General features: G+C 34.7%; 2 protein-coding genes across 4 annotated transcripts; one reads left to right on the top strand and one right to left on the bottom strand.

Annotated features, from left to right (window-relative positions):
• The first annotated feature begins 3668 nt into the window (after nucleotides 1–3668).
• On the top strand, nucleotides 3669–5328 carry LOC127264855 (1-aminocyclopropane-1-carboxylate synthase 3-like). The gene is made up of 4 exons (XM_051294396.1): nucleotides 3669–3809; nucleotides 3945–4076; nucleotides 4169–4329; nucleotides 4446–5328. Exons 1-4 carry the CDS (start codon nucleotides 3669–3671, stop codon nucleotides 5326–5328), a joined length of 1317 nt encoding a protein of 438 aa, XP_051150353.1.
• A 1121-nt stretch (nucleotides 5329–6449) lies between these two features.
• LOC127265099 (homeotic protein knotted-1-like) lies at nucleotides 6450–9806 on the bottom strand. 3 transcript variants are annotated; one of them, XM_051294783.1, is made up of 6 exons: nucleotides 9628–9806; nucleotides 9173–9542; nucleotides 8967–9089; nucleotides 8766–8901; nucleotides 7002–7279; nucleotides 6450–6921 (listed from the first exon to the last, which is right to left on the bottom strand). In XM_051294783.1, exons 2-6 carry the CDS (start codon nucleotides 9521–9523, stop codon nucleotides 6742–6744), a joined length of 1068 nt encoding a protein of 355 aa, XP_051150740.1. In that variant the 5' UTR covers nucleotides 9524–9542; nucleotides 9628–9806; the 3' UTR covers nucleotides 6450–6741. The 3 variants fall into 3 exon arrangements, with proteins under 3 accessions (XP_051150740.1, XP_051150739.1, XP_051150738.1); XM_051294782.1 differs by having other exon boundaries at nucleotides 6452–6921; nucleotides 9173–9525; nucleotides 9628–9788; XM_051294781.1 differs by having other exon boundaries at nucleotides 6452–6921; nucleotides 9173–9788.
• Between the last annotated feature and the right edge of the window lie 552 nt (nucleotides 9807–10358).

The following is a 10358-nucleotide window of genomic DNA, read 5'->3' as shown; positions in this document are numbered from 1 at the left end:
TATATCTAGGTTGTAATAAAGCTCCCCCCACCACCCCCTTCGAAATGGAATATGAAAATACACTCACTGAGTCAGGTTCTTTGCTGGCCCTGTTTTTGCATCTATAGCTTGTTCATTTTAATTTTAATTTTAAGTTTTATTATCTTTCTTGTTGCATTCATTGGTTTCACATGGTGGGATGGATGGATCAGTTTGTACCTAGCTAAGTAATGTTATGTTATCCACAATGTTGTGATGGACTGATGATGATATATGTGTTATATCTTTCGAAAATGGTTGGGTTATCTTCGAGGGATTTTTCGAGAACATTTCACATCACCCCAACTTTTGTTGTTTGGCTGTTTTTGGTGGTTGGAACTATGGCCACCATGTTGTGTTATGTTATCTTAAGTACACAACAGTTTTGACTCAGTTTTCACTTTCTATTTGGATGAATAATTTGAGGTTGTCTCCCTCAATTTGGTTTCATATGTTCTTGTGGTATGTGTTATCTGCACTTTTAGTGTACATCGATCATTAGTGAGTTTGTCATTTTACCTTACCCTCTTTAATCCAATCAGTTTGTTGTTTTGATTTAAATTTGCAAGAATTGGAGGATGATGCTGTGTTTGTGTGACTGGATGAAATTCAGATAACTTTTGTTGTCTTGTGATTTTAGGCTATGTTTAGTAGGGTTTTGGAAGTTTTAGGGTTTTTTTTATTATTATTATTATTATTCAATATTTTTTCCGTTCCAATTAAATATATATTTTTTAAACTGTTTTCATCTTTTTTATTTAAAAGCACTTTTTGTCTATGATATAAAAATAATTCATATTAAAATATTAAAATACTTCTCATTTTTATAAAAAAAATATTCTTTTTTCTGTATTTGTAATTGTAAAAATATCAAAATTATTTTATTTTATTTTATTTTTTTAATGAATAAAATGTTAGTATTATTTTTTAAGCTGAATTACAAATGAATACATATATGACTAATGTTTTTAAGTGAAGTGTGACAATATATGACTAATGTTTTTAATAAGAAATATATATACTACCTCGGACATATAATAAGGATATTATTTTTTATATTTGTCCGTTTCAAAATAAAAGGTATCATTTATTGTGATTGTATTGTCCGTCTAATATAATAAATACCGTTACGGCTTATAATATAATACACAAGTGTTATTACTTTTGAGCATTTTTTTGTCCTTTTTACTACAAATTAATATAATACTAATATTTAAAAAGCTACTTGCAAAAAGGAAATAGTATTTTTTTTGTTGTCGGATGAATGTAGTATATATATATATACTTGTTGGGGTTGGGTAATTTTTTTTTATGACAGTAAAATTTCGCAGCAGCTATTTGAAAATACACATTGTGTAAAATTTTCGGTCGAATTTAATACTTTGCAAATTAGGCTCGATCAGACAAGTCATAGATCGCCACCGGTGGTTTTTTTTTTTCTTAATTGTTGAGGGTGTAGTGTGAAAAAGATTGTTTACATGAGTTGACTCTTGATTTCTTCTTCCTCCGAGATGCCGTTGCTCTGCTGTGCTGTGCTGTGCTTGTTACATTTTCAAAGCAGCAGTAAATATTTTTGGATAAATAATAAATAAATAAATTTATTGAGCGGTAGAAATGCAGTGTAAAAATGCCCAAAGTCAAAATTGACAGACAGATTATCAGATCTTGTTGACCATCAGTAAATACGCCACGTGGCAGCCTCTGAAGCCCTCTTATTTGCGTCCTTTGTTCTTCGCTGTGGTGTGTGAATAAGAATGGGGTGGGGTAGGGGTGGAGGGAGACGAGGTAGAGCTCTTAAACAAATCGAGTAGGTAGCGAGTCAAATTCGATTCGGTTCGTTAACAACTTGATTCGGCTTGTTTATAGAGATAAATGAGCCGAACTCGAGCTCGAAAATTATTTTTTTACTAACGAGCTCAGCTCAAGCTCCGCTTACGAATAGTTCACTTAAGCTCGTTAGTGATAATATATTTATATTATTTATATATTAATATGATATATATAATTTTTTATATCAAAATTTATATTTATTATTAAAATTTAAATATTTTATTATAAATAAATTATGAATAAAATTAAATATATTTAATTTATATACTCTCTCCGTCCCATAACAAAGTATTCATTTTTTCATTTTAGTCCGTCTCGTAACAAAGTATCCATTTTTTTTTTAAGTAACTGTACTATCTACTTAACATTACAAATACCCTTACAACTTACAATATATATATTACACAAATATCATTACCTTTATATCACACGTACTAATAAGGTTATTTTAGTCGTTTTTACTTTATTCCTACTATATTCCAATATAATACTAATATTTCTAAAAATCTACGCGCAAAAAATAAATGGATATTTAGTTCCGGAACGAATGAAGTATTAAAAAATATACATAATATGTATAAAATTCAAATCGAGTTCGAGATCGAGCCTTATGAGCCGAGCTCGAGCTTGAATTTGAACCTAACGAGCCGACGACTTTTTAACGAGCCGAATCAAGCTTGTAACGTTAACAAGTTCGAGTCGAACTCAAACAACCAATACTCGAGGTGACCCCACATTTTAACAGCTCTATTCAGGGGGTGGGGGGGTGGGAGTCTGCTCTTACACATATTGTTCTGATCTTGATGGTCGGCAAAAGTAGCATATTATTTACACTTACTTTTGTGTTCCCTAAAGTCTGAGATTTTCATATTGTTGCTATAAAAAGAAAAGCATATAATGTGTGTGTAGATATATATATATATATATATTATTTATTTACAGTCCAATAATGTGTTTTCACATCCTCTAGTTCATCATTTTTTTTTCTTTCTTTTTTTTTTTTTTGGGTATTGTATTATTGGCACACACAATGAATATTTTCACGTTTAAAAAAAAAAAAAAAGAAGATTCCATGTTACGAGGTGGGATATAAGTTGCATGTTAGTTAAACATGCATGCATGGAAGTGAATAAAGATATTTATTTATATACTACAAATATGTATTTATTTATTTATGTGTTTATTTCTATCTAACTTCTGTCGCCAGAAAGAGCAGCAGAGAATTATATGAAAGATTTGTTATATATCCCAAAACATAAATAAATAAAAATAAAAATAAAAATAAGATGGATAAATTTTCATTACCATTGTGGATATATTGTTTTCATTATTACATCAAATAACCACATGTTAATTCGACAGTACAGTGTTAAATCAATACTATGATTTGACTCAATCAGCACGTATTATAAAGAAAGTAGCAGATATTAATATAATATGTAATATTATATAATAACAAATACAGCACAATAAATAGATTATGCAGCACAACATAATATATAATTCACACAACAATTTTTTTATTTAACACAAATATATGTTCTATTTTTAATTTAAATAGTAATAGTTAAATATAAAAAATATTATATAAAATTATGATAATTATATAATAAAAAATTAAATAAAGAGAGGTAGGTCACCTCAAGCCCTCCTATTGGTTGCCCTGCCTCTATAAATACAACCTTACCCTTTCACAACATTTCCACTGCAGACAAAACTTCTTATTTTAAGTTACAAGACTAGAGATCGATCCTCAGTTCGGTTGGGCTGTTTTATATATGAGAATTAATTAATTAAGAAATATAATATAATATAATATAATGCTGTCGAAGAAAGTCACGTGCAAGTCACACGGCCAGGAGTCTTCTTACTTCATCGGATGGCAAGAGTACGAGAAGAACCCCTACGACCCCCGAGCCAATCCTTCGGGCATTATTCAGCTCGGCCTCGCTGAAAATCAGGTACTTATGTAATAATACCTATATTAATATTACAATATAAAAGGAATGAGAACAAATTTTGATGATAGATAAAATAAATATTAATTAATTAATATTAGAATATATATATATATATATATGTATGAGCAAATGCAGGTGTGCTTCGACAAGATGGAATCATGGATTAGAAAAAACCAGGAAAATAACTGGTTCGGGACTGTCGGAGCCTCCAGTTTCCGGGATCTCGCTCTTTTTCAGGACTACCATGGCCTCCCTCAATACAAATATGTATTATACATTTTCTAATAATATATATATATAAATATTAATAATACAAAGAAAATGAGAATAAATTTGGATGACATTTACATTTATGGCAGGAAGTAGCCAAGTACATGTCGGAAATAAGACAAAAGAGGGTCATCATCGACTCCGACAACCTCGTCCTGACAGCTGGCGCAACCGCGGCTAATGAAATCCTAATGTTCTGCCTCGCTGGCCCCGGCGACGCCTTCTTAATCCCCACCCCTTATTACCCTGGGTGGGTACCTTAAAATATATATATTGTTAGATTATGTAAATGATAGAATATTTTTAATACATTAAATTTAATAATTAATTTATTTTTTAATGCGATGTCGTTTTATGGTCGTCCAGGCTGGACAGGGACCTCCGATGGAGGACAGGTGTCGAAATCATACCCGTCCAAACCTCAAGCGAAAACGGCTTCCGAATCACGGGCCGGGCCCTGGAGGACGCCGCGGATGTGGCCCGTAAACTCGGCCTGAAAGTGAAGGGCCTGTTTCTTACAAACCCGTCGAACCCATTGGGGACGACCCTGTCGGAAGACGAGCTGGACCTGATCATAAAATTCTCCTCTGGCGCCGGAATCCACATCGTCAGCGACGAGATCTACGCTGGCACGGTATTCGACTCCCCGAGATTCGTCAGCACCCTGGAAGCCGTCGCCAGGGCGTCTCCCGGCGGCGATTCCGCGATCTGGCGGCGCGTGCACGTCGTCTCCAGCCTGTCGAAGGATCTCGGCCTGCCGGGGTTCCGGCTGGGCCTGATTTACTCGCGCAACGCCGCCGTCGTCGACGCCGCCACCAAAATGTCGAGCTTCGGCCTGATCTCGTCGCAGTCGCAGTTCCTGCTGTCGAGGATTCTCGCCGACAGCAGGTTCCTCCGGCGGTACGCGGCGGAGAATCGGCGGCGCTTGAAGCGGCGGCGGGCGGCGCTGGCGGCGGGGCTGGGCCGGTCGGGGGTGAGGTGCCTGAGCAGCAACGCCGGGCTGTTCTGCTGGGTGGATCTCCGGCGGGTGTTGCCGGCGGCGACTTTCGAGGCGGAGATGGATTTGTGGAAGAAGATGATATACGAATACGGCGTGAATGTGTCGCCGGGATCTTCTTGCCATTGTACGGAGCCGGGGTGGTTTCGCGTCTGCTTTGCCAATACGTCGGAGGAGACTATGCTACTCGCCGTCGACAGAATCAGGGCCCTGGTGGAGGATAATCATGATTTTCTAATGGGTATTAATTAATTAGGACTAATTGCTGTTTGAGTAGTAGTGTTGTATTTTTATTTGGTTGTATTGTATTTATATGACAGATTAATTAATTAGTTATGTTAAGTTTTCGTAAATTAAAAAATAATAATACTTAGTTATTTGTGAAAAATATATAAGCTAATTTTGATCATTTTTGTCTTTCATGCACATACAAAAAGAAAATATTTTTTTCTTAAGTTAGAATAAAAACTGTTGTTGAATAAAAAAAAAAATTAAAAAAAAAAAAAAAAAACTTTTATTTGTTGAGTTGTCCATACGCTTGAACCAGCTCGAGCAATTTTCATGAAAAATGTCAAATTGAATCGAATTTTTGTTAATCAAACGAATTGGATTTGATTACAAATACAATCCCCTCCGTACACAAATAAAGTATACAATTATTTTTGGCGCGATGTTTAAAAAATAATAATATTTTAATTATAGTAGACAGTTAAAAATAATGCAATAACATTAATGTGATGTAAAATATGTGTATTTGTGGAAAAAAAAAAAAAGTGAAGTATTTAAATATTATGTTTACTTTGTAATTGGACGTCCAAAAATAAAAATATGTATACTTTCTAGTTGGAATGAGGAAGTATATGTTTGATATTTATTTGGAATGGTTTGATTCAATTTTAATTTTTTATATTGTTCCGATAAATAGAACCGTTTATTTATATATTTATATTATTATATTATTAATTTTATATTAATAATTATATTATATTTAATCTTTATTTGAAATTTATAAATATTTTTATTTAATTATAATTTTAGTTATTTTTATCTTTGATTCGGTTTAAATCATTGGAAATGCTTTGATTAACCGTATATGATTCACAGTAGTATTTGTTATAATCCAATTCAAATGTCAAATATTGAAATAATCAAATTGTGTCCTAATCCCTAGTTGTCTTCCATCTAGGACCAAATTTGAAAGTTAGTTACCCTAGTTGGGCTTCATGCATATATCCTCAATCCACCGTCTGGCCTTTTTATGCCATGTAACATTTAATTTGGTCCATCCAATTAAAATTCTTCCTCTAAAATCATCCTAAATAAATAAATAATGTATAGAAAATAATTGAATGATTTATAAAGCAAGAAAAAGTTTTAAATCTTAAAAAGCCATCACAATTTACATCCATAAATCTACATGATAGATATATATATATATATATGGATATGATAACGATGATCATTCTTAACTACATCATTAATTCATTTCTATTCCAGCAGGCTTAGCTAATTATATAAAAATATTGATTTAATTTTAGAACTGCCTAAATTAACTTCCAACATTACGCATACCTGATACCTTCATAAACATATATATATATATATGAGCAGCCAGCCAGCAGATGCAGCACATGACATTCGTCGACGATCACATCGATCGATAAGTCACGGCGCAAGCCGGTAAGGCCCGAAATGGCCGTACGCGGCAGCATTTTGGGCATCGAGCACCATAAATTGCATGTCCTCCGACGGCTTCCAGTGGCGTTTCCTTTGGTTGATGAACCAGTTGTTTATCTGTTTCTGGTCCAGACCAGTCGACTCCGCCAACGCCAGCTTCTCTGATTCCTGAGAATATTATCAATTATTTTCCATGCGAAATCAATAAAAAGTATGTATGTATGTATGTATATATAGAGAGTATATACCGAAGGATATGGCCATTTGTTGTGTAGTTCCCACCAGGCGAGGAGCTTTTGGCGGGCGTCTTTGGGGAGTTTGCCTTTCTTCTTCTTCTTGGAGAGCTCCTGCTTGAGGGTGGTTAAGTATCCGCTGTACTTCTTCAGCAGGTGGTTCTTCAGCTCGCGGTCTTCTGCGCGCGGATCTATCATTTGCCCGCAAGGAAGGCCCTTGTCGTGGTCATGGTCGTTGTCTTGGTCTTGGTCTTCTTCCGAGGAGTTGCCATTGCCATGATCCAGCTTCTCCTCTATCATTTGTTCAATTGTGACAAACAATTAATTGTGCATCAATCATATATACGACGTTCCAAGTTCAAATTCACTAATGCAATAGGCCTATAACACATAAATTATATCGATCAAGAGTTCTGAAAACACCGACCAATAATCTAAATAGTACATTATTTCCATTAATAGTTTTTAAATACAGGACAAGAATTAAGAGCACACGACGTGCTTATTTTTATCAAATAACACCAATCAAGAATTCAGAAAATTGTCGATCCTCGACGGCATGAGCTATATTTAAAAACACAACATTAAATACATTTTTTTTTTTCTTAAAAAGTATCATATTAAATACTTAGGGTGTGTTTGTTTGGGGGATTGGATTAGATATAACTATTTTTATTTTTTATATTATACTAAAAATCAATTTTACATTCAAAATATCACATCAACACCTATTTATATCACATCATACAACTACTCAAATTCAAAATTTTACTATTCAAATCTCAACTCAAAATTCAAACCGCCAAACAAACACACCCAACTTTCTTTTTAATTTACAAATCTCCAAAACTTCTACTAAAGGGTAATACAAAAACATTAGCATTGAAAACAAATAGTAAACCATGGGAAATTGGGAAAGCAGTCGTGTGTGTGTGTGTGAAAGAACAAAAAGAAACAAATAATAATAAGAGAAAACTAACAATAAGGTACAAGCTAAGTGGGGTGGCTCAAAGATATATATATATATACACACATATTATATACACGACAGCATCCTATGTTTCCCATTTTTCCAATGCCAAAGTTGCAAAATGTACTGTTCTCTCCACATAAAACTATGAATATATATATATATACACATATATTTTAAGGTAAGCCAACATCCATCATTCCTAGATTCAACTAAATTACCAAAAGCACATGTGTATATATATATATATATATATGTATATGATTCAGCAAGAAGAATTGACAAGTTGTGAAGAAAGCTTAAAGTTAATGTGATAAACTACATAAATGTTCTTCTAACAGAAAATGGGGCTGAGCTAATTAACTATATCCAAATTACAGCAGTTAGCATAATGGAACCAAATTATACACACATATACATATATATGTATATATGTATGTATCTTCTTCCACTGTGCACTCGTGAAATTAGGGTTTTAATCTTTAATGGAATTAAGGAGACATTGGAAAACGATGCAATCATGGGTCAATGTTTCTGTTCACTGGGAAATAGCAAAACAAACAGACAATATTGAATGAAGTGCTGCAGTTGGGGGTACCCACAGACAAGAGGTTACCCCCCACACTTCAACCCTAAATCCCCAAATTGAACTATTAGGCAATCACCTCTGCACTGCAGATATCCGAATCTACTTAACTTGGTACTAATTTCAAACACGATTACTGATTGTGATTGTTCTTCGGATTTTGTGATCAGTGATTTGAAATCGAAAACGAAATTAAAGTTGGGGAAGAACAGCGTTAGTTTACCAGAATTGAAGATTCCTACACCACCATTGGTGAGTGTGCCGAGCTGCGTTTCTACTCGTCGCATGAATTCCATGGCTTCCTGGAAAGGCCTCGACAGTTCGTCGTGATACTTCACCAGCATATTGCAGTAGACTTCCTGGATGAGATTGGAATTACAGATCGCAAATCGCTGTTTCTATGGAGTAGTTAAATGTACTGTACCATGAATTGATCGAGTTCTGGATCCTTCGGATCGTCGTCGCTCCTCGCCGTCGCTCGCTGACTCGCCTCGACCTCTCGCCGGACCGACGACAGCCGCGCTATCACCTCAGGCGGGGCTCCAACCTAATTCATGTAAACGGTGTTAATTTCCCTAATTTTTTTTCCCCAATTATGAAATATGCTTTAGAGGAAATTGAACTTTGAACCTTTTGACAATCGGCGTAAGCTTCCAGGAGATTGAAATACTGAGGATGAGCAACGATTTTCGCTTTTATGGAATCAACGCTCTCGCTCTCCGGTTGCCGGCGATGTTCTAGAACAATCTGATCTCCTCTGAGCGTGGACGGTTGGTGAAACCTGAGAAGACGATTCTGGAAACTTCCATCCTCAGTTTTCACTATCGGAAGCTGCTGGCCGTCGGATTGATCGAAACAGTTACCGGATTGGAGATGAAAACCGCTCACCGGAGCGAGCACTGAGCTTCCGTACAGAGAACCACCACCTTCGCCGCCTCTGGAATTCATATTTTCACTCATTTGATGATCGTAATTCTCCATTTCTGAACAAAACCAAATCCTATCGGGAAATTGAAGCATATATAAGAAAGGAAACCCTAAGGAGCGGGAACGAAGCTAGTTCATGAAGTTGAGGTTAGAAAAACCAGTGCAGGTGCGGAATCAGGCGGTGCGCCTCCTTCAGTAGCGCACGTCGGCGGAAGGGAAGAGCACCATGGGCGGATCGGCGGCGGCGGCGGCGGCGGCGGAGGCGGAAATAATTGGGTGAGCAACAAGACAAGACGACGCTTATTGAAGAATAAACAAATGGTACATAATTATAGGAAAGGCCTGTAAATGACAAGTAAGCAACTTACATGTTACATTTTTATTTTATTTTTTAATTTGTTAATTTTAATTTGATTAAATAAATCTAGTATATTAAGGGTGTGTTTGTTTGGGGATTAGATTTTAAATATACTATTCTATCCTATTTTTTTCTCTAAAATATAAAATCAAACACCTATTTTTCATTTTTTATATTATACTAAAAATTAATTTTATATTCAAAACATCACATCAACACCTATTTATATCATATCATACAACTATTCAAATTCAAAATTTTTACTATTCAAATTTCAATTCAAAATCCAAACCTCCAAACAAACCCACCCTTAGAGTACTTATTAATTTTTAATAAAGTAATAATATTTTATTAGTGTTGATGTAATTTTTCAACAAAAATAAAGTAAAATTCAAAGATATAGAAAATATCCTTAAACTTGATTAATTAGTGCCTGAGATTAGGAATCTCTAAACACTGTATGGTACAGAAAATAAACTGGAAAATAAAAGACTGAAATTTAAAGTGGTGATCCCCAAATCTGACTTTGCT

This window comes from Andrographis paniculata, unplaced genomic scaffold (assembly GCF_009805555.1).
Source record: "Andrographis paniculata isolate CXL003 unplaced genomic scaffold, ASM980555v1 Contig71END, whole genome shotgun sequence".
Classification (NCBI taxonomy): domain Eukaryota; kingdom Viridiplantae; phylum Streptophyta; class Magnoliopsida; order Lamiales; family Acanthaceae; genus Andrographis; species Andrographis paniculata.
The sequence above is the reverse complement of the archived record's forward strand: the minus strand, read 5'-3'. Positions and strand labels throughout refer to the sequence as shown.

Bases quoted from the DNA above. Each gene is read 5' to 3' on its own strand.
- LOC127264855 (XM_051294396.1), top strand. From the start codon at position 3,669: ATGCTGTCGAAGAAAGTCACGTGCAAGTCACACGGCCAGGAGTCTTCT. The intron at 3,810-3,944 runs GTACTTATGTAA...GAGCAAATGCAG, and splicing joins TCGGCCTCGCTGAAAATCAG to GTGTGCTTCGACAAGATGGA. The intron at 4,330-4,445 runs GTGGGTACCTTA...ATGGTCGTCCAG, and splicing joins CCCACCCCTTATTACCCTGG to GCTGGACAGGGACCTCCGAT.
- LOC127265099 (XM_051294781.1), bottom strand. From the start codon at position 9,562: ATGCTTCAATTTCCCGATAGGATTTGGTTTTGTTCAGAAATGGAGAAT. The intron at 8,902-8,966 runs GTACAGTACATT...AATCTCATCCAG, and splicing joins CAGAACTCGATCAATTCATG to GAAGTCTACTGCAATATGCT. The intron at 6,922-7,001 runs GTATATACTCTC...TAATATTCTCAG, and splicing joins ACAAATGGCCATATCCTTCG to GAATCAGAGAAGCTGGCGTT.